The sequence below is a fragment of the Lemur catta genome, chromosome 20 (assembly GCF_020740605.2).
Source record: "Lemur catta isolate mLemCat1 chromosome 20, mLemCat1.pri, whole genome shotgun sequence".
NCBI classification, from domain to species: Eukaryota; Metazoa; Chordata; class Mammalia; order Primates; family Lemuridae; genus Lemur; species Lemur catta.
The window spans coordinates 34,076,042-34,101,504 of NC_059147.1; the positions used below are offsets into that span (position 1 = coordinate 34,076,042).

At 68.0% G+C, this 25,463-nt stretch overlaps 1 protein-coding gene across 2 annotated transcripts; it reads right to left on the reverse strand.

Annotated features, from left to right (window-relative positions):
* Positions 1-701: 701 nt before the first annotated feature.
* On the reverse strand, positions 702-25,262 carry CBFA2T3 (CBFA2/RUNX1 partner transcriptional co-repressor 3). 2 transcript variants are annotated; one of them, XM_045533828.1, is made up of 11 exons: positions 25,127-25,262; positions 22,044-22,121; positions 17,575-17,816; positions 17,312-17,401; positions 13,986-14,167; positions 13,284-13,507; positions 9,049-9,131; positions 8,386-8,584; positions 7,820-7,888; positions 6,580-6,770; positions 702-5,784 (listed from the first exon to the last, which is right to left on the reverse strand). In XM_045533828.1, the coding sequence occupies exons 1-11, from the start codon at positions 25,245-25,247 to the stop codon at positions 5,494-5,496; spliced, it is 1,770 nt and encodes a 589-aa protein (XP_045389784.1). In that variant the 5' UTR covers positions 25,248-25,262; the 3' UTR covers positions 702-5,493. The 2 variants fall into 2 exon arrangements, with proteins under 2 accessions (XP_045389784.1, XP_045389785.1); XM_045533829.1 differs by lacking the exon at positions 22,044-22,121.
* Positions 25,263-25,463: the final 201 nt, after the last annotated feature.

Consider the following 25,463-nt stretch of genomic DNA (forward strand, 5'->3'; position numbering starts at 1 on the left):
AGCGGGCTGTGCCCCGGCCAGCCCCGCTCTGCGCTCAGACCCCGGCAATGGAAAAACCTCATCATGCCCCTGCTGTCCTGAGAAGGTGACACCAGGCCCAGCCGGGGCTCCCGCCAGCCTGGCCTGGCACGGGGACAGGCGCGCCCTGCGCTGACTTTTCCAGTGACGCTTTTCAAAATACAGCATGTTCCAAGCCTGGGCCTGCGTATCAGTAACAGCCCCGACCTCTGGGGGCCGCCAGCGCCAAGGGCCAGCGCCTGGTGCCGACTCGGGCTGAAATACTCCAGCCGCGCCCCGGCTGCACAGAGCGACCAGGCTTCCCCTCCCACGTCGTCCACCCAAGGCCGTGTGTCCCTGTGGGTCCCCTGTCCCCACAGTCCCTCCTCGTCGTGGCTTCACCGTGGGCCGTGGCTGCAGCACGGTCAGGCCTGGGCAGCCATCAGGGTCACCTCCTGGGTCTGAGGTCATCCTGATGTCTCCGCAGGCCCAGCCCTCAAAGGCCGCCCTCGCTGCCCAGAACTGCTGGAGTCCGTGTGCGGCTCCTGCCCTGTGCGTGACCCCAGCCCCAGGGGACATGTTCATCCCCCCAGAGGGGCAGTGGTGGGGGGCCTGCCCCGCACGCACATGGTGCAGCACGGATGTATGTGAGTGTGACACGAGGCCGGCAGTTGCTGGGGACCCAAGGAGGGCAGAGCCATAGGGTAGCAAACGCTCGCTTTATTCCACAGAGACAGGGAAGCTGATACACGTCTTATGCGTCCACAGGGCACAGGTACAGTACCTCGGGGGCCACACCCATGACACCTGCACGGGCGGCTGCAGGTGCGGCTCCCACGGAGACCCCGGACGGGAAACGACCCGACTAGCAGTTCGGCCCCTTTGGAGATGTTTACAGAAAAGAGGAGGAAGTAGGGGAGAAGCCCTTTCCCACCAGGCTGTGCGCGGCGGTGGCCGGCCCCCTGGCCTGACCCCTGCCCGACCCCCTGCCCTTGCAGGTGAGCGTGGGCCCCTCGTCCAGCGGGCGGCAAGGTGCCCGCTGCCTTCACTTAAATATTTAAAAATCGGCTTCACTTTGAGTACCGATGTCGACTCTGTCACCCAGGAGCTCTAGGAGACAGTGCGGGGTGTGACCAGCGCCAGCCGCCCGGCCTCATCGTGAGGCACCTGCACGGGCAGGTGGTCCCCTGGGGTGCAGCCGCCTCTGCCCCTCCCGTGTCTTCCCCTCCCGGCCCCGCCCTGAAGGTGCGGGAGGGGGCGGGCCTTGCGGGTCTGCAGAGCAGCTGGGCAGGCCTGTCCCCGAGATGTCCCCGAGCTCAGATCTGCAGGGCTCAACTCTGAGTCATCTGGGACCCCAGGACCAGGAGGAGCAGGGCTCCGGGAGTGCTGGTGCTGGGGGGGAAGCCAGCACCGGCTCCCTCCCTTCCTGGGACGCCTCCTCCAGGCACTGACCCCTGGAGACCAGGAGGCAGAGAGGGTGGCCGGCCCTGCAGTGTCGAGGACCTGCCAGGGAATGTGTACACCCTGGCAGCCTCGGTCACAGTGCCCCAAGCAGGTGTGTGGCCGGCGCCCAGGGCAGTCCTGGCCCCCGGCCCCCGCTCCCTCCAGGCGGGCCCGGATTGGCTGGAGCTGTTGCTAGGCCCCTGGTCCAACCTGCCCGCAAGGCCTGCAGTGGGAACTGGTCTGTCCCTGCAGGTGTTTGGCGAAGGCCTGACCGCGGCCGGGGACCGCAGGGGTCGTCATCCCCACAGGCAGCTCCGCTAGCACATGGTCAAGGCCCGGCAGGACCCGGAGTGGCCCTGTGACCAGCACATGGCGGCAGCTGGCGACCCTGCCCTAGGTCCAGGGATGGAGGGGTGGGGGGGCTGGGTGAGGGATGCTGTGTGCAGCCGGGAGGACGCAGATGCACACGCGTGGGCTGGCGTGGTGGCTGGGACGGAGGCCTGAGTGCACAGGCGGAAGCCAGGGCCGGGGTGGGTCGGAGTGTGCAAGATGGGAGAGCAGTCAGTCCTGGGTGGGCGGGGGGTGGGCCAGGCCTCAGGACGAGGAGGGGAGGGGGTGGCTGTCTTGCCTGGGGACGGGGTGTGTCCAGCCACCCCACCCCCACCCTGTGTCTGGGTGTGGCCTGGGAGACCCTGGCCCTGCCTGAGCTCAGGTCGGAAGACTGGCCTGGACGGAGCCCCTGGGTGGGTGGCAGGAAGAACGTCTGCCAGGCACTGCCAGGACGGAGGAAGGCGGGTCTGGGCCGGGTGGGACAGGAGGGCCGGGTGGGACAGGCTGAGGGGCCTCCTCGCGGCTCTGGCCTCAGAGCAGGAGGTAAAGCTGAGGTTTTGGTCTGGGGTTTGGGGAGGCTGTGTGGGCAGCCGCGTCCCGCGGAACTCATGGGGGTGGCCGGGCAGGTGGGCCCCAGGCAGGAGGCAGCGACGGGGCGGCTCTCCCACCCAGGTGTGGCCCCTCCTTGCCCCGCAGCAGGAAGGCAGCTGGCCCCAGGCGCAGACCACAGGTCGAACCCACGAGCACACGCATGTACGTCCACCAGTCGGACAAGTCCTAATGCAAACATGCCGCCTGTCCCCTCCCCTCCCCAAAGCTAAGGACCCCGAATTTGGTTCCACCGTGAGGTCTTTGGCCTGAGCACAGAGACCGATAGGCCGCTCCCAGCGTGAGGTGGGGCCGGGGCCTTGCCCGGAGCCCCTGGGCGGGAGGGGCTCCTCGCTTCACGTGCCTGGTCCCCCCCAGCCACCCTGACATGGCGCACTGCAGGACGTCCCTCCTGCGGCCTCCAGGCCTCAGTTTCCCCACTGCAAGCCCCCCACCCCCTCTCGTTGCCGACCCAGTTCTGTGCAGCTCTCAGCTGCGGGCTCTGGCCGGCCCCTCACAGGTTTCCAGGGTCCGGCCGGTGGTGTCCTTGGCGCGGGTGGCAGTCACCTGGGCAATCGGCACTTAGTAGTCGGGGTGGGGACGGCCTCTTCCCAGCAGCTGGCGTGGGAGGGCCCGCCCCCCGGCAGCCTTGTAGTCCGTGACACTGTCCCCGCTCCACCTGTTGTCCCCACGGAGGGACCCGGTGAGCTGAGAGGGACAAGGGGTGGCTTTTCCCGCAAAGCAGACGCGTGAATCTCCGGGACTCGCCCCCTGAGCGGGCCGTGACGTCGGGGGACTTGAGTCACCAGGGAAGCCGCCCCGGGTCCCCTCACCTGAGGGCCAGGTGCTCTCCAGAGGCCTCCGTTCACCAGCGCAGCCAGGGGGACCGCACGACCTCTGAGCACCCGACTGTGCTCCTCGGTGGTGCTCAACGCCTGTGGCCAACTGCCCTGCCCCCTGGAAGGGTACGGGGACGGTCGGGGACGCTGGGAGGAAGGTGGGTCTCCGTGGGCACAGGCACGTCCACACCGCAGTGGCTGCAGGCGGCCTCCCGCTGTTTACCCGAGAGCCAGGGCCCCAGACCGGTCCTTGCTGCTCCGAAACCCACAGAGGCAAACCCCCGGGAGCTCGGCGGGCACGGAGGGGGCGCCGGGGCCAGGGACTCCCGGGAGGGCCAGGTCTCTGTCTCGGCTGTCGGCGTGAGGCTCCCGCGGCCGGGCCTGGTTCCGACAGCGCCGGCTGGTGCCGACCCGATGGGGTCCTTCCGCGAGACGCTCAAAGGGAGAATTTTTACAACGGTGAAAAAACAACCACCAGACAAACCACGGCTCCCACAGGAACACAGTTCAGACTTCTTTGAAAATCTACCTCCTAAACTTCACATACTTTGCGGTTTCTTTTTTTTTTTTTTTTTTTTATTTGGCAAACATCTCTTCATCATCATCATGAGCATCAGCATTTGGGCCTCTGCGGACGGAGACTATGTACATTCACAGTAACGCACCCCAGGGACTCCCGGCCGGCGCGGGGCTGCGGGGGCCGGGTCAGTAGCTGGTCACGCGTATTGCACTGGGTCCGGGACCGTTTCGCACGCACAGAACTGCCAGGGCTTCTGCTCGGTGCGAGCGTGAACTTCATCCCTTCATTTCCTCCTTGGCATCGTGGAGGGAGGCAGGCGGGGGAGGGAGGGTGGGCAGGGACAACGTCGGGGGACTAGTGTCACCTGACACACCCAGGGCAGGAGGCGGTCGCCCGGAAGAGCACCTGGACAGGCGCCAAGGTTCCGCACGCCCCTCGGTCCTCGCCGGCCGGGAGACGGCTGGCCTTCCGTACTTCTGTTCTTCTGCAGAGGTTTGGAAGGAGGACAGTGGCCGCGGTCAGACGCCGGCCGGGTGGCGAGGGCGGGGCGGGGCCCGGCGGCAGCGGAGGGACAGAGGTAGAGGAGGACACAGAGAGGCCGCCATCTCCTCCTGCCTTGCAGAGCGGGGAAGAATCAGCCCAAAAGATTGTCACAGTTTGTTTCGGAATTTTGCTCTCTCTGGGAGGAAAACTTCAGCACTTCTTTTCCACGAGTGGAAAAATGAAACATGAAAAGTCACAGAGGGCGTGAGGACAGACGGAGGGGTCTCCCCCCCACACACGGGGACACGCGGGCACATGTGGTGCCGCGTGGCAGAATCGCCACAAGGAAACGGAAGTTGCTTCTTGTCGGGTACGAACCCTCCAGACGCCAACGTCCCAACACACCACGAGCAAAATCGAAACAAAATAAAAGAAAGAGACCAACATCCAAACAAACCCAAGGGAGGAGGGAAACAGTGAAAAGATACTTTGGCAGTGACAGAGACGTTTTGGATCTCGACTTCCTGTGTTTGCTTTTTGGGTGGTCTTTGCGGCGAGGTGAGTCCGGCATCCTTGGGTGGCTAGCTAGCAAGGTAGTTGCAGGTGTGCTTCCTTTGCTTTTTTTTAAAAAACTTTTTGGATTTTTACTTAAAGCCAAAGAGTTTAACCTTAAAGGAAAAAGAAAATCTGGAACTAAAAATGCTTCTTGAGTCGGAAACCGCAATCTTTCCTACCGTCTTCACTGCGTCCGCCACGCGCCCCGGGGAGGTTCGGGTGCGCGGCGCCGTGTCCAGGTCTCCGGCTACAAAATAACAGTTTTCTTTTTCCCCTTTGAATCGGGAAGGAGGGACCCCACAGTTTTCTTTGTCCGTTTATCTGAGTAGCTCTTTTGCCAACAAAACAAAACCCCCGAAAACTCTTCGCCGAAAATAGAAGCCTCCAGTTAGATTTTTTCATTCAAGAGGAAACGTGTGGCAGTCACACAGGTAGGAAAACGGGAGCGACAGGGCGTGAGCGTGCGCAGAGCCGTCACGCCTGCGGCACGCGCCCGGCCATCTCCAGCTCAGTCGGAGGTTTCCGAGGACGCTTGCGAAGAGAGGGGCTGTCGGTCGGGAGGTCGTTGCGTGCGCTGTCAGGCAGCCGAGGAGTTGCATTGAACGCAGGTTTTGTTGGTTCGGTGTCTTCCTTTGGAGAGAGGCAGTAGCAGCAGTGACTCCGATCGGCCGGCTCCCCAGGGCCGGGCTGGGTGGGCTTGGCGGGTGCTGTGTCCAGCAGGCCGGGGGCCGGGAGGGGTCAGCGGGGCACGGCGTCCAGTGGGCCGGGGGAGCCGGGGCGGGAGGGCCCCGCAGAGCCGGCCTCGCTGGGACTGGCAGCGCCCACGGGCAGGGAGGGGTCCAGGCTGGTGCTGGCCTCGGGCTGTCCAGGCACCGGGTCGGCCACCGCGGCCCCGGGGCCCTGCAGGCTCTGGCCGCAGACGTGGTGGTGCTTCTCCCAGTCCTTGTGCTGGCAGAAGGAGCCGCAGTAGCGCGCCGCGTTGCAGCCGCTGCATGTCTCGCTGGCCTTGCGCCCGCAGTTCCAGCAGCTCTGGAGGGGGCAGAGGGGATGGTCAGGGGTGGGCCAGGGCTGGCCACATCCCCAGAATACACCCCAGACAAAGCCACTCGGACCCAGCCACGCTGTGCCCCGGCGAGATGAGAGAGACCCCCAGTGCCACGGGCCGTGGCCACTCACAAGACGCGACGACTCACTGGGCCGTTTCCGAGCGATGGCTTCCCACGCCCGCACCCGGGACTCCAGCCCACCCAGACGCGGAGGCACGGGGGCGCTGGAGGCCGCCCCTTCTCCGAGGACACTCCCGGGACTTCCCTGGAAGGGGCTCTCCCTCTCCCACTTCTCAGCCATCCCCGTTCTTCTTGGGTTGCAGAGGGTCCCGCACCCACCCGGCTGGACAGAGCCCGGCCCCCCAGACGCCCCGGCACGGGCAGGATGTCGCCCCTCATGCCTGTCCCGCTCCCTGAGCACCTGCTCGTGCCATTGAGGAGTGAGCCGGGCGCTTTGGGAGCCCCTGGGCCACCTGCTTTCACAGGTCAGAGAAGAACCTGGGCTTCAGCACCAGCCGCCCTGGGGTTGAGTCATGGCCCTGCCACTTCCCAAGGCCGTGACCTCCGACAAGCCACTGACCCTCCCGAGCCCTCAGTTTCTGCATCTGCAGGACAGGGACGCCCCCAGGACACCACGCCAGGCCGTGCGGGGTCTCTGTGCGGCAGGGACAGTGTGTTTGCTGCGTGGTACCCACGGCAACCATGCTGACAGCCACGCGGAGGCTTGGAGCGCTCACCAGGGTGGCCCTGGGCGGTGCGGGACGCCGGGCGGCCCTACCTCGCTGGAGTCCTCCTGCTGGTTGACCACGGTCAGGGCGTCCTCGGAGGCCTGCCGCCTGGCCTCGGCCAGGGCCCGCTCCATCTTGGCGCGCTCTGTGGAGATGAGCTCGTGGGCCTTGCGCTCGGCGTCCGACACGGCCTTCTGCAGCTCCGACATGGCCTGCCGCTTCACCTCGTTCACAGCCTCCTCTGCGGGGACACGCGGGGACACCGGCGGTCACATGGGCTGGCCCAGACAGGGGCGTGGGCCTCCCCGGCCACAGCCTAGGGGCAGGGGCTGTGTGCACACGCAGGCACACGCCAGTGGCCTTAGCCTGTGCAGACAAGCACGTGCAGGTAAACACACACATCCTCGGCACACGTGTGTAGCAGCAGCATGCGATGACACTTCCAAAGCTCGCCCTCCACTGAAGTTCCCGAGTGCTAGCGTGTGCTGGTGCCCCTGGAGGGTGACGGACGGGTCCCCCCCAGAGCAGTATTACAGGGCGGTGTGAGAATCAGCCCTGGCGCTGGGGTGGGATTAGACAGGGTCCTATTCAAGGGGTGGAGACAGCCCCTGGGCCTCCTCTCTGGGCCGTCCACAAGCAGGAGGTGTGCGGAGCCAGAGCCGCAGGCAGGCCTGGCTGGAGCCCCAGGACCTGGCAGCAGCCGACAGATACTGGCTCAAGGTCACCGTCCAGGCTGGACGTTTGTTAGCAAGGGTCCCGCAAGGCCCTGCCACAGGGCCAGAGGGAAGGAAGGGGACAGGCCAGGCAAGGGAGGACCCCACCCTCCCGTCCAGGCTGGGGTCCAGGCCTGTCTCCACGCCCAGCCTCCGCCTGTCTGCCATCCCTGCCCCCGCCTCCAGGTGGGACCCTCCATTCTCTGCTTTTGAGACTCTGAAGTTCTCTCCCTTCCTCACACCTGGCGTTGAATCCACACACAGATCAAAGCCGGCCTGGGTCCCCCTCCTCTCCCCACTACCCACCCCGCGGGCGCCTGTCCCCCTCGCTGCCCACAGAGCCCACTGGGCCTCGGCCCCTCCCCCAAAGCCTGGTCCCCACGGTGCTATTGCAAGTGCTGCTCTGACCCCTTCTGCAAGTCCTCCCGGCAGGAAGTCCAAGCCCTGTGAGCTCTGCCGTGTGCCAGAGCCCAGCTGAGCCCCAGGTGCACACGGAAGCTCCTAGTAGGCCGAGCTGGCAAGGGGTATCGGGGGCCCTGGCCCCCCAGCTCTGCTCCCCTGGGCCGTCCCCACTCACCGGCCTTCCTCCAGATGTCCTCAGGCATGTAGCCAGAGAGGGTCCTAGGCATGAACTCCCGGTGGACATCTGAAACGTGGGGGGGCCGGCGTCATGCACAGGACGGGGCCAGTCGGCCGCCCCCCTCACGCTGGGGGTCCCATTGCTCCTGGCTGGGTCCCGAGGGTGGGTGTGTGTGCTTGCCTGGCTGAGGAACACCAGGTGGCCTGGTGGAGAGCCTGCATCTGTCTCCAAGGCGGGCAGGACAGTGCTCGGGCAGGGGGACCCTCTGGAGTCCCCGGGCCTGGACTTGGGCTGGGAGCTGGGCGTGTCCTGCACCCCTTTTGTTTTCTCATCATCGAGGTGGATGAACACGGACACTCGGGGGCCCCCTAGCTCTGAGCCTCTGACCCGCCAGACCCCTGAGCTCTGGGCTTCCTAGCAGGCCAGGTGCTGTTTTTGTGCACAGTGGAAAAGGTGCTTTTTTTCAAGTGAAACTGTTTCGCTTCATGTTTTATCAAGGCGTCGGCCCAGGCACCTGTGCAGGGCACCCCACCCCTGCCTGGCCTCCCGCCCTCGGTGCCCACCTAGCTGAGACCCTTCGGGGCCGGCGGAGCTGCTGAGGGGCCGGGCGGCGGCGAGCGCAGGGCCCTTCTTCACGTCCTCGGCGTCGCTGTAGCGCCGGACCCAGTGGTTGAGCTCCTCGCGGTCGGCCTCCTGGCACCGGCGCAGCACCGTGAGCGAGCGCCGCGTCTTCTCCACCATGTCCATGATGCAGTTCAGGAGCTGCGGGCAGGCGGGCGGCCTTCAGCGCCTCGGCAGGCCCAGGAGGAACCATACGGACCCCTGTGCCGCAGGCCCGGCCGGCCCAGCGCCCACGAGGGCAGGGGCACCTCAGGACGCAGCCCACCCATCCCCAAACCAGGGGCTCCGGTGCCCTGCCCCAGAGAGGCCCCAGAACTGCTCTTCCCCAAACTTGCTGCTCTGGGAAGAGCCACCGAGCAGAAGTGCCGTGCAGGGAGGCTGGGCCTGCTTCCTGCTCCTCCCACAATGCCTTGCACAGGCCTGGCGACATCCGGGGCCCAGGTGAAGGGCAGGTGGCAGGAAGGTGGGGGGCAGGACAGACAGGGGCAGCTGAGCGTAGGGGACCCCCCCACGCAGCCCTGCAGCCCCCAGCAGTCCCAGGCTCCATGGTGGGGCAGAGCCCCTGGGAGCAGCTGCGGCCCCCAGGCTCCCGCCTCGACACTCACGTTGTTGAGGTGCTTCCACTCTTCCGCCCACTCGCGCTCTGTGAGCCTGTGGTCGATCACTTCCTCCTGCCGGGACCCAGGCACTGCGGCAGGAGGGGTGGGCGTGCTTAGGCCCCGCCCACACCAGGCCCCGCCCACCAAGGCTCTGCCCACCCCAGCCTCTACCCTGTTCTCCCAGGCCCTGCCCACATCCCAGGATCCGCCATGTTTTCCTGGGCTCCACCCACACACACCCAGGCTCCACCCTGTTCTCCCAGCTCCACCCTGTTCTCCGAGGCCCCCTCCAAGGCCGCTCCCCACTCCCCAGGCTCCGCCCTGCTCTCAGGCCCCACCCATACCCAGGCTCCACCCTGTTCCCTCAGGCCCCACCCATACCCAGGCTCCACCCTGTTCCCTCAGGCCCCACCCATACTAGGCTGCACCCTGCTCTCAGGCCCCACCCACACCCCAGACTCCACCCTACTCCTTCAGGCCCCACCCACACCCAGGCTGCACCCTGCTCTCAGGCCCCACCCATACCAGGTGCACCCTGCTCTCAGGCCCCACCCACACCCAGGCTGCACACTGCTCTCAGGCCCCACCCACACCCCAGACTCCACCCTGCTCCCTCAGGCCCCACCCACACCCAGGCTGCACACTGCTCTCAGGCCCCACCCACACCCAGGCTGCACACTGCTCTCAGGCCCCACCCACACCCAGGCTGCACCCTGCTCTCAGGCCCCACCCACATCCCAGGCTCCACCCTTCTCTCAGGCCCCACCCACACCCCAGGCTCCACCCTGTTCTCAGGCCCCACCCATACCAGGCTGCACCCTGCTCTCAGGCCCCACCCATACCCCAGGCTCCACCCTGTTCCTTCAGGCCCCACCCACACCAGGCTGCACCCTGCTCTCAGGCCCCACCCACACCCAGGATGCACCCTGCTCTCAGGCCCCACCCACACCCCAGGCTCCACCCTTCTCTCAGGCCCCACCCACACCCCAGGCTCCACCCTGTTCCCTCAGGCCCCACCCACACCCAGGCTGCACCCTGCTCTCAGGCTCCACCCACACCCCAGGCTCCACCCTGTTCTCAGGCCCCACCCACACCAGGCTGCACCCTGATCTCAGGCCCCACCCATACCCCAGGCTCCACCCTGTTCCCTCAGGCCCCACCCACACCCAGGCTGCACCCTGTTCTCAGGCTCCACCCACACCCCAGGGTCCACCCTGTTCTCAGGCCCCACCCACACCAGGCTGCACCCTGATCTCAGGCCCCACCCATACCCCAGGCTCCACCCTGTTCCCTCAGGCCCCACCCACACCCAGGCTGCACCCTGCTCTCAGGCCCCACCCACACCCCAGGCTCCACCCTGCTCTCAGGCCCCACCCACACCCCAGGCTCCACCCTGCTCTCAGACCCCACCCACACCCCAGGCTCCACCCTGCTCTCAGGCCCCACCCACACCCCAGGCTCCACCCTGCTCTCAGACCCCACCCACACCCCAGACTCCACCCTGCTCTCAGGCCCCACCCACACCCCAGGCTCCACCCTGCTCTCAGACCCCACCCCCACCCAGGCTGCACCCTGCTCAGGCCCCACCCACACCCCAGACTCCACCCTGCTCCCTCAGGCCCCACCCACACCCAGGATGCACCCTGCTCTCAGGCCCCACCCACATCCAGGCTACACCCTACTCTCAGGCCCCACCCACACTGCAGGCTCCGCCCTGTTCTCCCAGGCCACATGCTGTCCCTGGGCCACACCTCCAGCTCGACAGTGGGCTCAGAGCCAGGGTAGGGGCAGTCACTTGTTACCTAGGGGGCTCTGGGCTCTCATCTCACAGCTCTGTGCCTCAGTTTCCCTGCTCTGCCTACCTCCTGGGGCTGTGAAAAGACTCAGGAAGCAAGTTGGGGGAAGAGCCCAGGCTGATTTAGGGCACTTGCAGGACACCTGTGAGTTACTGTGCCTGCGCCCCGCGAGGACAGCTTCACGTGCTCATCCCGGGTCAGCCCCATGGAAGGTTCTGTCCCATTGCCTTTTACAGACGGGAGAGCCAGGCGGGTTGGGGGACGCTTCTGCCCAGGGTCACCGTGTGGGGAGTGATGGAGGCAGGTGTGGGCCCAGCCCGGTGACGCTGGCCCAGCCACCCTAGACGTGGCCTCGGGTGGCTCTGTGTGGAGCCCTTACGTGAGGAACCCCCTAACTGGCGTGCAGCTGACAGCCGGGAGGACGCTCTCGAACCGCCACGCACGGCTGGCGGCAACAGACTCAAACTCGCAGATGCCGCGCTGGCCGGGTCAGCTGCCCCGCGCCGTGCTCCGTCCCGTCCGGTCCCCGCCCCGCGCCGTGCTCCGTCCCGTCCGGTCCCCGTCCCGCGCCGCGCTCCGTCCCGTCCGGTCCCCGCCCCCGCCCCCGCCCCGCGCCGTGCTCCGTCCCGCCCCGCCCCGCGCCGCGCTCCGTCCCGTCCGGTCTCCGCCCCGCGCCGCGCTCCGTCCCGCCCCGCCCCCGCCCCGCGCTCCGTCCCGTCCCGCCCCCGCCCCGCGCCGCGCTCCGTCCCGCCCCGCCCCCGCCCCGCGCCGCGCTGCGTCCCGTCCGGTCCCCGTCCCGCGCCGTGCTCCGTCCCGTCCCGCCCCCGCCCCGCGCCGTGCTCCGTCCCGCCCCGCCCCCGCCCCGCTCCGTCCCGCCCCGCCCCCGCCCCGCGCCGTGCTCCGTCCCGTCCCGCCCCCGCCCCGCGCCGTGCTCCGTCCCGTCCCGCCCCCGCCCCGCGCCGTGCTCCGTCCCGCCCCGCCCCGCGCCGTACTCCGTCCCGTCCCGCCCCCGCCCCGCGCCGTGCTCCGTCCCGTCCCGCCCCCGCCGCGCTCCGTCCCGTCCCGCCCCGCGCCGCGCTCCGTCCCGTGCGGTCCCCGCCCCGCGCCGTGCTCCGTCCCGTCCCCGCCCCGCGCCGTGCTCCGTCCCGTCCCGCCCCCGCCCCGTGCTGTGCTCCGTCCTGTCCCCAGGCGGAGCCTGCGCTGGGGCCAAACTGCCCGGTTTGAGAGTTCTTAGCTCAGCTAAATCCCGTTAAACTTGTCTAAGGTTCTCGCTGTAACAGGACCCAGGAACTGAAGCGGGGAGGGGGCGCCCCCAGGTGACAGGAAACTGAGCCGCAGGAGACTTTCGGCTGCATCCCCGCGCCCATGATGGCCTCTCCCACCTCCCGGGCTTCTCAGAAACAGTCGGTGCTCCCAGCCGCCACCCTGTGCTCCCAGCCGCCACCCTGTGCTGGCTGACCAGGCGCTGGAGCTTCCCGGGGGCTGAGTCTCTGTTCAGGACTTCTTAGGCCCCTAAAGGTCTCCTGGCCCCCAGACCCGAAACGGCTCCCCACATTGCAGACGGGGACCGAGGTGGCGGCCACAGCTCATGCCCACCGCACTGCCCTGCCGCCTGCCGCGCTGGGGCCCTCGCGGATGCCGCAGCCGCAGTGGTGGCTGAGGCCCGACAGCTGGCGTTTATTTTTGCATTAGCAGAAGCGGGTGGGAATTATCACCTGCCTGACCCCGGCTGCAGCCAGCCAGACGCCGTCACCTGCTGCCTGGGCCTGGGCCCTGGAAGCTTCCGCAGGGTGGGGGTGGGGAGACAGGCTTGTTCAGGGCAAGGCCTCTGCTGACCCTGCCGCCGGCTCCCCGTGGGCGGCCTGCAGGCTCTGCCTCCCCGTCACCACGCTGGGGGTCCCGGGCCTGACCGTCCCTTGGTCCCACACAGAGGAGGGTCGGAAGGTCAGGCAGACGTGGCTAAGAGCTCTGGGCAGGTCACCGGTACTTGCTGGGCCTCAGTGATCAGGTGTGCTGACTGGCACCGCGCCCCCTGGCTCCGGGGACCGAGTGAAGGGCACAGGGCAGCCGGGTGGCGGGGATGTCCCTGCCCAGAGATGTCCTCTCTCTCACTGATCACGGCTGGGCCTCACGGTGCACTCGTCCCACCCCCCGCTAACTCCCCTGCTGACCAGATGGCAGAGGAGCAAACTGAGGCACAGAGGGCCATATGACCCACCTGGCCCCAAGGGGTGCAAGGCGGGAGGTCAGGCTGCCCCCAAGACAGAGGCGCTGGGACAGGCCCAGCCAGGCGGGCTCCCTGCCCTCCCTGGACAAGGCAGGTGGCAGCGCAGGGTGTCCCCCAGTTTCAGTGCCCTGTCCCCACGCACACAACTCAGCCGCACACACGGGCACACGTGTGTTCCTGCTGACACATACGTGTCCTGTCCCTGGCGCTCTGCTCACCGAGGTGCCGATGGCGCTCCCGCAGGTCACGGGGGTCGGGGGGCCGGTAGGGGTCCCGGAAGTGGTGGGCCACAGCCATGTCCTCCAGGCGGTAGTGCAGGGGCGGCGTGGGGTGGGGCAGCCCGTTGCTGGGGCTGTAGCGCTGGGCGGGGCTCAGGGTGCACGGCCGCTTGCTGAGGTGCTCGGGGAGCAGGGGGTCGCGGTCCGACCCGTTCTCTTTGGTCCTACCGCGAAGAGCAGGTGGGGGCGGGGCAGTGGTTCCAGGACAGGCCCGGGCGTGGGGAGAGGGGAGACGGGCGTGGGAGGGGAGACAGGCATGGGGTGAGAGGAGACAGGCGTGGGGTGAGAGAGGGGGGTAGAGGGAGACAGACACAGAGAATTAGACCAGCTCCCGGCGCCCAGCCCAGCCACCCCCTGCTCTTGGGCCCAGCGGTCACGACGCCCGACCTCCTGTGGCAGGACCGGGTGGCAGGAGACACCCGTCCACCCCTGGGATGGCAGGGACAGCATGTCTGTGGCCAGCACAGAGGGCGCCGCCTGGGGACCTCGGACTCCTGGATGCTCAGGGTCTACGTCGGCTCGCCTGCCTGGGACGCAGGACAGTCTCGACCCAAGCTCCCCCAGCCCCGGGACAGGCCTGCCTGGCGAGCGCTGGCCCAGCGGTTCTGGAGAGGTGAGCAGGGAGCCGGCGGGGGCGGGTACCTGTCAGGCGTCCTCCTCTTGCCGTTGTCGTTGACGTCCAGCAGGAGGTCCGCGGAGTGGGTGGGGGAGCAGGCGCTGGCGTCCAGCAGCAGCTGCTCGTGCTGGGCCAGGTACTGGGCGGGCGTCTGCTTGGCCAGGCGGGCGCAGTGCAGGAGTTCCCGCTGCAGCAGGGGCAGGTTTGCCTGCGGGGGCGGGGAGGGAGGCTGGGCGCCGGGCACGGGGCACCGAGTCCCAGCCTTGCCTCTGTGTGAGCCTGACCTTCCCCACGGCACTGCGGGAGGCCGGCAGCAGGGCCAGGCAGGACGGCGTCTTGCCAGGCCGCACAGCGATCTGGGGTGCAGGGGACCCAGGCCCAGACTCTGGTCTCCCAGGCGGGGGCTTTTCCAGGTCACCGAGTCCCTCCCGTGGTGCCGTCTGGGGAAGGCGAGGGCGCAATGGTGGCAGGAAGGTGCTAGTCTTCCCCACGGGCACCACGCCGTCCAGGCCACGGAGGAGGACACGGGGGCTCAGAGAGGGGCAGCAGGCAGCCCCGGGCACACAGCTAACAGCATGAACCAGCTGGGGGCGGAACCCGAGCGTGGCCGCTCGCAGGGCCTCGGCTCTGGACCCCGACACGCACTGATGGGACCCCCAGAGTCAGCCCTGCCTCGTCCACGTCCTGCTGGCTCCCAGCCTCAGCCCTGCGGGAAGCCGGGTGCTGGGCCGCGAGGGTCAGCGCCCTCCGCACAGTGCCGCTCTGACCACGTGGACGTCACCACCGGCAACGCCGTGGCGACTTGGCCGTGTTTGGGGGGATGGGCACGACAGCACGGGGGTGAAGGACTGCCCGGCGCACAGGACCGCATGTGGCCCCCGCCTCTGACACCCTGTGCTCGCCACCGCACCTACCCGCCTCCCGCGTGGGCTCCTCACGTGCCTTCTGCAAAGTCTTCCCAGAGCCGCCGGGGGCGGGCGGCCGAGCACTGGCCGTGGGCCCGGTGGCAGGCGGCCTGCGAGAGCCGGCGGTTCCAAGTATTTGTAAATAAATACAGTCCCCAGCGCTCTCCTGCGTCTCCAAGCTGCCACGGCGGCCTCCTCCTGCCAAGCCTCCCCGGCCACCGTGAGCGCAGCCCCTCGGCCCAGCGGCAGCCGGGCGCGGAGGCCTGTTTTCTATTTGGGCTGCTGAACGCGGGCCAACCGCCATCTGTCGGACGCGTTAGGGGCGGGAGCTGGGACGAGGTCCCGGGAGGGCCTCCCCGCAGCCAGGCAGGCACCGCTGGGCGCCGTCAGGGCAGTGGAAACATCTGGATGCCTGGCCGGCTTGGGCCAGCTGGGAGCCGGGGCCGCGGCGGGGGGCTGGCGGGTGGGGCGGCTTCCCCCAGCGTCTGCCGTGCCCGGGGCGGGCTCAGGAGGGGCTGCAGGGACCCCACCGTGCAGCTCCCCCAGCACAGACAGCAGTGAGGACTGTGGGAGCCCGACCTCGAAGCCACCTCTGAGGCAGCCGCCCCCACCATCTGTCCCCAGGAGCCCAGTGCACCCCCGGAGTGTCACCAATAAAAAGCTGGACAAACTGAGCGGGTCACAAAATACTCCTGGACCCCAATGCCACCGTCTGACACTGCCCTCTTCACAGACGGGACCTCAGGCCAAGGGAAGTTAATATTTGCAAAGACAACAAAGACGGCACCGGTTGAGCCGGACTTGTGACGTTTCTGCTGCTCTGAGCTCCTGCTCTAAAGCCTGCCTGACCGCAGGCTCTGCAGACGGCTCACTCAGCTTCGCCACCGAGGGGCTGTGCGGCCTTGGGCGGCTCGCTTGACCTCTCTGATCCTGCCTCATCCGCAGACGAGCTGTGGGAACCCCGCAGGAGGCGGGCTGTGGGTGTGACGTGGGGGTCCCCCTTGGTGAGGGACTGGAAGGGCTGGGGACCAGTAGGGCCCTGCCAAGGCGGTGGGCTCCGGAGCGGGACAGACCAGGTGTGAGCCCGGCTCCGGGACTCAGTCTCCCGGCTGCTGATCGGGAACAGCGGTGGTGCCTTTGCCACCCCCTGCGCGGGGTCCAGGAGCTGCCCAGGAGCTTTTGGGGCCTTCCTGCTCTAAGGGATGCTTAAAGCCCGGGTGTCGACGGTGCCCGGCGTGCACAGAACATGCCAAGTTCGTACACGCGTCCCCCACGCAGGCCTCCCGCGAGCTGAGCATGGCGCCCATGCTGCAGCTGCAGAAACCGAGGCACAGAGCACTTGCGTGGCCCTGACCCGTGGCTGCCGGGTGGCAGGGACAGGCTCACACGGGGACTGTCTGGTGTGGTTGGTCCTCAAGGTGCAGGAAGCCCGGCCGCCCCCGGGGCTGTGGGAGGCCGTGGTGCTCAGCGTGGCCCTGGGGCGGCCGGGCCGGCTCCTCCCGGTTATGCTCGTGGACCCGACCTCGGAGCAGCTCAGCAGAGGAGGGTCAGGTGGCCAAATACACGTGGGAACGCGTCACCCCGTCCCTCAGAGACTTGCCACCGTCGTGGGGGCGCAGGGACCACGCTGGCTGGACTCCGCCTGTGCCCGCCCCGCCTGTGAGCGCACAAACCACCGGCACCTTCTCAAGTGCAGACTCCACCTGGGGGGTGCGGGCTGCGCCCAGAGCCCGCCCTGCTGAGCACACAGGCGCCACCCCTGCCCGGGGCTCATCCTCCGAGCTGGGCCCCACCACCCCCTCCTCAGACACTTCTTCATGCCCACCACGCACCCAGCCGCCCGCCTGCCTGTCGCCGGGGCGCAGCCTCCCACCCTCACCACGGCCCTCTCGGCCTCTCTGCTCCAGCCACACCGGCTGCCTCGCTGTTCCTCAGTGGGCAGCTCCTGCCTCAGGGCCTTTGCACGTGCTGTTCCTGCCGCCCGGAGGACTCTGTGCCGGCTGCCAGGCTGCCCACCAGCTCCCTGCCGCATGCTCCTCTGCCCCCACCACACGCCCTCCCCTCAGGCCTTGGGGAATGTTTCTACGCGCCTCACGCATCTCCAGGTCCTGCAGAGCTTGCCGACCGCTCGCCTTCCCCCCACCTGTACGCCGGCTCCTGGAGGCGCTTTGCCTGCTCGCGGCTGCGTCCCTGAGCCTTACGGTACCTGGCGCGTCACAAGACAATAACAGAACCAACCGGGGGTTCTGCCGCGACAGGCTGGATCCGGTGGCCGGCTGGTCCCGTCAGCCAACCGGTTTGCAGCCCTCCCCAGGGGACCACCCTGACCGGTCGGCACCGTTCCCCGGGAGACCAGAGCCCCGAGGGTCCTGGGTCCACCGAGAGCGACGCCCCATCAGACGCTGGCAGGGAATGGGCTGGGGCCTTCCGGGAGCTTCCGCCGTTACCTTCAGGAAGGGAATGACAAACGGCCGCAGCGGGAAGTTCGTGGCCTCCTGGAGCTTGGAATGAAACTCCTCGATGGTCAGCGTCGAGTTCTGGGGGAGAAGACCCACGTCCCGTCAGCGCCGTCCTGGGGGCCGCGCGGGGGCGGGCGGGTGGCCCGAGAGCCGGGCAGCGCGAGAGCGAGTCCACCCCGGCCACCGGCACGCAGCCCACTCAGGCGTGGCCGTCCCCGCGGGAACCCGCGTGTCCCGAGGCCCCGACTCACCACCAGGCCCAGCACCAGCGTGCGCACGCGCTCCCCGATGTCGGGGGAGATGTCGCTGCCGAACTGCTGCAGCGTGGTGAGGAAGCGCTTGAGCTTGCTGAGCTGCCGTGCCCCGCAGGCCGGGGGCAGGTGCTGCGTGGACAGCGAGGCCGTGGACGAGGTGGCCGGGCCATTGCTGCAGCCGTTGGGCGTGGACGGGGCACCGTTGACGGCTGTCGGTGAGTGGCTGCTGCCGTTCATCACTGCGGGAGGGAGGGCGGCGTGAGCGCAAGGCCTGGACACGGTGACGCCACGTGACCGTGACCGCAGTGTCACAGCAGTGACAGCAGTGACAAGGCACCGCAGAGTGTCATGGCCGAGGGTGACAGTGCTGGCAGTGGTGTGACAGAACCAAATGACAACAGCCACGAGGATGACAGTGACGATGACAATGAAAAGACATGGGACAGCGGTGACGAGGGTGACGGTGGGGTCCTAGGCCCTCATGGGGCCGCTGTGCCCAGTGCCTGGGGCATGTCACCCATCTGTCCTCACAGCCAGGCTACCAAGGACATTGGCACCCAGGGAGGGGACGCCCTGGCCCCAGGCTCCCCAGCTGTGCGGCCCCAGGGACCTGCGCACTGGTGGTGGCTGTGGAGTGACCTTGATCTGAGTGTGGCCTCCGGGCCTGGCACCAGCCCTGGCCTTGCTCTGGGCCGAGGTCAGGCCCTTTCACCCCCAGGCCCCACGACTGGCCTCGGTGTCCCCCGTTCGGACCTGCTGGCTCACATGCCCCTTTCCGGGGGCGGCAGGGACTCAGGAAGTAAGTTGTTCACCCCCCCCAAGGCTGGGGACCGTCACCTCTGTCACGACAGCCCTGAGCACCCCCGGGGGCCTCCCCAGCCCGGAGCAGCGGCTCAGGGGCTCAGAGAGCGGCAGGGGGGCTGGGACACCCAAGGACACGCAGACGCCCCTGCACACAGGCCCTGGTGGGTGGGAGCTGAGGACATGCAGGTGACCTGAGGGACAGCTGATGGTTGGGCTGCAGGGGCCGCCCTGCCGGTCACGGAGACAAGCCTGCCTGGCCCTGCCCGCGGGGTCGGCGTCCGGGGCCTGAGGCCACCGTGGAGTCTCGGGTCAGGTCCTCGGCCCTCAGCCTTGGGGGACGGAGGCCAAGGCCGTGCCTGTGGCGGGGAGCCCGGGCAGCCGTCTCGTGACCCGGCTGCCTGCACCCCGTGCCCCGGCCTCAGGAGCATCTGCAGGTAGGTCAGAGGTCACGGGGCTCCCAGGGCCCTTGGTGGCGGGGAGGGGACTGGACGCCCCTGGGAGGCCCTTGGCCACCCACCCCTCAGCCCGGCCCGCGGCGCTTGGCCCAGCCAGCTGCACCCTCCTGCGCACGGACACACTCGCCACACGCTGCTCCCGGAACCAGCCCTCCCCGCCCTGACTCCACGGCCCCTCTCCACACGCACACGCCTGTCACGCTCTGCCACGGCCCCTCTCCACGCGCACACGCCTGTCACGCTCTGCCACGGCCCCTCTCCACGCGCACACGCCTGTCACTCTGCCACGGCCCCTCTCCACACGCACACGCCTGTCGCTCTCTGCCACGCACCCCTCTCCACGCACACACGCCTGTCACTCTCTGCCACACACCCCTCTCCACACGCACACGCCTGTCACTCTCTGCCATGCACCCCTCTCCACGCACACACGCCTGTCGCTCTCTGCCATGGCCCCGGCTCTCCCCCCTCGCTGCAGCCCCCTCAGGCCCGGCTCCTCCGCGGCTCCAGCCACGTCCTGGCACCTGGGCGGGGCCTGTGCCGGGGACACCTGGGAAGCGGATCACTCTCCCCACTCCATGGGGCCTGGGTGCCCGGGCCAGGCCTGCCCTGCCCATCCGGAGGGGGGAACGCTGCTCGCCGGCCTCCCAAGCTGCGGCTCTCACTGGGTCGACTCACTTCTGCCCCCGCCGCAGGCCCAGGGGACCCGCCCCGTGGCTCCTGACCGGCCCACACCCCCACCAGACGCCCTCCTGCCCGGACCCTCAGGCTAGACTGCTGCGCCGCCTCCCCCCGCCCCACCTTCCCCAGAAGCCATCAGGGCTCCCGCGTCCGGGACCCACCGGCACATGCCGCTCCCCACTGGCAGGGCTGCGGGGCTGCCCCCCGCACACTCGCAGACCGTGCTTTGTCACACGCCTCCCCTGGGGCGGGAGAAGACCAGCACGGTGGCCTGGCTCTGAGACACGACCTCCCGCCATGGCCACCCCACAGACCCAGCGACTGTAGTGGGGTCTTGGCCACCGGGTGCAGCAGAAGCCGAGCCCAGATGTCACAGTGGCGAGGGTGGGACAGACGTGACACTGTTGGGGCCTCCCTGGGGCAGGGCCCTGGTCTGCCGTCCTTTCCCCTGGGCCGTGCTGTCACCGCTGCAGGGCAGAGACCGGGACAGCAAGGGGTAGCAGGGCCCAGGGCCCCGCAGAGCTCCTGGATGCCTCAGGCCGTGAGGACGTTAAGCCGAGGCAGGCTGCCCTCGAGGGCCCGGGGAGGCCGCCCAGGTGAGGAGCAGGGTCCTGCCGCCAGGCCCGGATGTGCCGTGTGGGTCGGACTCGGGCCTGGCCTCAGTTTCCTCATTTGCAAGTGTCCCTCAACCCACCCTGAGTTCCAGGGGGACCCCGGTCCCGTCTTGCTGCACACGTGTGTCTCCCCAGGGCCCCGAGATGCCCAGTTGGCTTTATATGTGCGGATGTGGTGACTGTGCCCAGTAACGAGAGCCCCCCACCGAGCAGGATTCTGGAGACCCCCCGCTGAAGGTGGGGTTGGCACAGAACTTGAGCGTGTGAGCTGCCTCCCCTGACAGACAGGCTGAAGGACAGGAACCCAGGGGCTACCGGGGCTCTGAATCCTTCTCAACACAGCTGCCCCTGAGACGCACGTGCAAGTGGAAACCCGTTTGGTGCCCCTGGTCTGAACCATCTTGGAAGTTCCCAGGGCTCAGACGGACACGCAGCCGCGATGGCCCCACGGGGCGCCACACTGCCCGGCTCCCCCGCGTCCTCTCCCCTCTAGGCTCTGCCCGGAGGACCCCCCTGTGGCACGAATCTTCCCCTCACTGGCGTGCTCTGGCCGACCCCACGGTGGACGCTGATACACATGCCCGGTCAACACTGAGGACAGCCACTCACTGTCACCCGGCCAGGCCGGGAGGTGGCCTGTCACCACGGGAGATGTCCCCATAGTGGGAGGCTCGCCTCTCAAGGCCAACCTGGATGGTCACCAGGGGTCTGGACCTTCCAGCGGCCTCTACGACACGCCACCGTCCATGCCGCCTGGCCCCACCGCCAGCCCCTGGCCGGCCCAGGCCCGGCCTCCCTGGGTTCGCTTACCAGCCTTGCCGGGCGCCGGGTGCTGCCGGCGGCCTGCTCGCCGCTTGCTGCCTGACTCCCTCCCGCGGGCGGGCCCAGCACTTGCTAAAGAGACGCCGAAAATAGCCGCAGCACAAGTGCTTTGGTTCCCGCAACAGGTGTGTTACTAAGTTAGACCACACACGTGTCCCGGGCTGAGGTTTGGGGGCACACGCTAGCGGCCGCGCGGCTCCCCCAGCCGCAGGGCCTGGCAGGGGTCGGGCTGGGACAGCGGACCCCGCGGGCACCCCCCCCACCAAGGGGCTCTGGGCAGCTCCCCGGACCTGGGAATCGACCGTCACCGCCAGAGAGCCACACGGCCGATGACGACAGTCCCGGGCCAGGGCTGCGTGCCAGATGCCAGCACACGGCCGCCACGGCCCCGCACGAGGACAGCAACAGGGACAGCACCTCAGCACACGAGCAACGCGCAGGGGCGTCGTCCTCGTTCTCAGAGCCCGGCAGCCACGCCGAGGCCACACCGTGCCGTGCCAGCGCCCGTCTGATGGCTCGAGTGTGGCGTGACCGCGCGGCTGGCAAAGATTCTGCGTGTTGCCCCTTGAGAGCTTCCCTTTCCTGAACGCCCGCTGTGGGCCAGGCACTCCGATGGAACGTCCCTCGAGACCAGTGTCCGCTGCGTGCCAGTGTGTGCCAGGCCTCCGCTGTGTCACCTCCCGGCTACCTGTGTCACCCTCAGCACTAAGTGCCAAGAATACTCCCTTTTTACATCTGGGGAAACTGAGGCACAGGGGGTCGTACCTGCCCAAGGTCCCCCTACCAGGAAGAGTAGGAGCTGGGACCCCACGTGGGTTGGGGTCTGCCCTCGGGACGGCTGAGCCACAGGCTCTTCCCACCTCTCGGAGCTCTGGGATCGGCCTCACTGGCCCTGCTGTGCTGCTGAGGAAAGAGCCGCCCAGAGAGGCTGCCCAGCTGCCTGGGGCCCCACAGCACGTGGCGCGGGCTCCGTGGACTCAGGGCCCTGCTGCTCTGCTCTCCTGGACCTGCCCCTGTGGACTCGCGTGGCGGACGCCATGTGGGCGCGAGGCGGTGGGAGGAGGGCCGTGGTGCCTGGCGCGTTACTTACAAAGACAGACCATTGACCACTTTAAGCAGCCGTGGAAGCGGCCGTGGGGCAGCGCCGGCGTGGGCCCGTCCTCTCGATCTGCAGCAAAATAAGAACAGGCTGTCAGCGGGGGCCGGGCAGGCGGCCCCGCCCTCGGCACAGCAGCGGTCTCGGGGCTCGGACGCTGCCACCACCTGGGGCCTCCACTCCCCGCTGTGGCCTCAGTTTCCTTCTGTAAAATATCGGGGCTGGGCTGGGGGCTCACTGAGGTGTCTGCAAAAATCTTGGCATCTCCTTTGCCCTGTCGCGTGGGGTGGTCTTCATTCCTATTGGAGACAGGGTCTCGCCCTTGCTCAGGGTGGTCTCGAACTCCTGAGCTCAAGCGGATCCTCCCGCCTCGGCCTCCCAGAGCGCTGGGATTACAGGCGTGAGCCACCGCGCCCGGCCAGCATGGGTTGGTTTTTTAAAACCGTCTTCCCAGAAGGTGCCTAGCGACTCATTGGCACCATCCTCAAGGGACCTGCAGCCCAAGCTGTGTGTTTTAAAAGTGACTTGAGATTCAGGGCTTAGAGTCTCTAGGAGGAACCCTAGGGTGGAGCAGGCTTCGAGGAGGAAGCCCCAAACAGGAAGGAAGATTTGATTTGTCTGACCTGGGTGGGTGGAAGCCACAGGGGCACAGGCTGCAGCTCTGCAAGGTAGTGAGCCCCCCAGCACAGGGGCAATCAAGGTGGGATGGAGCCCAGTCCTAGAGGAGCTGATCTGGTCCCTGCCCCTTCCCAGAGTCCTCTCTTCCCTCAGCCTCCTGCCAATCCCGCCAGCCACACTGCGATGGTCCCCCACAGCCCAGGGGAGTCACCGCACAAGGACGACCGTGGTGAGCAAGTTGTGGTTCACGGTCGGTCTCTTGTCAGCTCGGCTTGGAGGCCGATACCCGGGGAAGCTCCAGCAGAGCTGTGGGGCCTCCTCAAGGGTGGCCACCAGCCAGGTGCGGGGACGTGGTCAACCACCCGGCTTTCCGGGGATCAGGGAACAAATCTGAGGCCACCTGGGGGGCGGCTGGAGCCTGGGACGGATGTTCCTGCCAACCCGATGGAACCAAAGCGTCGGCTTAGAAAAGGAGAAAACGTCTTGTCTTCATAAGCTCCGTGTTCTTTAAATAGAGCCGGGTCCTCCACCCCAGGAATGTGACCCGACGGGGGTGAGCGCTGAGGGGGCAGGAGGGACCCTGAGCCACACACGCCGGCTGCCCGCACGTCTGTTCTCAGGCCTCGCGGAAACAAACCCCGGAGGTCTCAGCCGGTCCCGACCGGGAACACCTGGTCCAGGGCTCTCGGGACAGGGGGACACCGTGGGTGGGGCGGGGGAGACGCACCCACGGCGGTCAGCAACCAGGCCCTGAGCCCACGCAGACCACGGAATGGTCTCTCTGTCCCTGACGAGGGGGCCAAGCACATTCCGGGGGAGTCACTGTCCCAGGCGGTGCCCCCAGCCCCGGGCGCGGGAGCTGCTGTCCTCACGGCCAACTCCCTCCCCACCGCGCTGAGGGGTGACAGGTGGACGGGACACAGGGCCGCAGCCCCTCTCTCTGCCCACGCGGCTGGACGTGGACAGACACTGCTCAGTGGACAGAGATGCCCACGGTTCAGCCCCACGGTGAGGACTCAAGAGGGAAGGGTGACCCCAGCCTGGCCACGTTGCCACGTGAGAACACCACGTTACCACGTGAGAACGACACATTGCCACGTGAGAATGACACATTGTTGCCATGTGAGAATGACACATTGTTGCCACGTGACAAAGTTCAGCCAACCTCCACACCAGAGCACTGTGGCCAGCGCGGGCAGACACAGGACCCTGACGCCAGGACCTGCAGAACCGCTGGGTGCTGAGTCCGGCGGCCACAGCCCCGTCCTGGCTGTAGGAGGAGGGCCAGGGCTGTTCCTGTCTGCACACACAGCGGGCCCTGGCTTGGACCAGCCCCTGCAGAGAGCCGGAAGCTTCTGGTCGAGTTGAGGGTGCAGGGAGGGGGTGTTGGGCCGTCAGGCTCCTACTATGTGCCGGGCGCTGCACTGGGCACGTTCCCAGACGTCCCTGCCTCCGGGCGGCCGCACCTGGGGGCAGGTGGCGTGGCCCCCTCACCAGCCGAGGAGCCCGGCTCAAAGCCCACGTCCCACAACCGGGCAACCTGGCCCTGCACCCACTGCCTGATCCGACAGCCGGCATCTCTATCCAGGTGGAGGGTGGCTGCCCGCCCTGGGGCAGACCGCAGCCCACCCTGGCCCACCTTCCAGCAGAGCCGCGGGGCGGGGGGCTGAGGAAGCAGCCCTCCCTGGCCTGGGGAGGACCAGGGCCCACCAGGATGAGGAATTTGAGGCTCCTCCCCAGAGGGGGGCTTCATTTGGGTTCCAGAGCCCAGGCTCTGGCTCCTGTGTGTGGGGGTGGCACGTGGACCCCCCGATCACCACCAGGAACACTGAGGACACACTCCCGGCCTCTGGCGTTGAGGGGCAGGGACCACTGTCCCCCACAGCGGCCCAAGCCTGGGGGCTCCCTCTTCCCAACCACTTGAGACCCCAAAGTCTCTGGGTCACAAGCTTCTTGCCTAAAAGGAAAGGTGCTCTGAGGGCGACCGTGCAGGAGAACCAGCCGCGCCTGCCCCAGAGCCCCCGAAAGCCCACCCGGAGCGGCTGAGTGCACCCGGCAGGCCCAGCCCCATCTGCCCAGGGCTGGGTCACCCACGGGCCCCGGCGCTCGGCCGGTCCTCAGCCTTGTGGAGGCTGCGGGACTCCTGGACTCAGAGGCTCTCGCGGGGCCTACACTCAGGGAACCTGCTGTGACCTGGGAACGTCCCTGTCCCTCTGAGTTGGCAGGTGGCACCCTCAGCAGGCAGGAGCCAGCCCTGCTCTGTGGACGAGGGCCCCAGGCCCGGAGAGGTCCGGGAGGCGGCCCGGAGTGCAAGGGCCGGGCCGGAACCTCCAAAGCTCGGCTCCCTCCTGGGGCCGGACGGTGGCGTTTACTGGTTCAGGCCGAGAGTTCAGAATGTCACATCCCGCGGGGGCTCCCCGGGGGCGGCAGTCCCCCTGCCCAGGGTGGGGCTCACTCACCTGTGTGTGGTGTGAAGGACGGGGGCCGTGTGGCCCCCTGGGAGGCGGCGGGTGGCGGAGGCGGCATGGCGGGTGGCGTGGCCCGGGGCTGTGCCTTCACCTCGGCGGGGGAGTCGGGCATCGCTGCGTCCTGCTCCTGCCGTCAGCTGTGGCCCGGCCGGGGGCAGAGAGAGAGGGTGAGGAGGGTGAGGAGGGTGACGAGGGTGAGGCCAGACGTCCCCCCAGCCCTGGTTTGGGGTCTGAGCGCACAGGCTTCGGTCAGCCCATGTCAGGTGGCCCGGCCGGCAGGGGACAGGTGACAGGTGGCACCCTCAGGGTGTGGCCACACGGGGGAGCC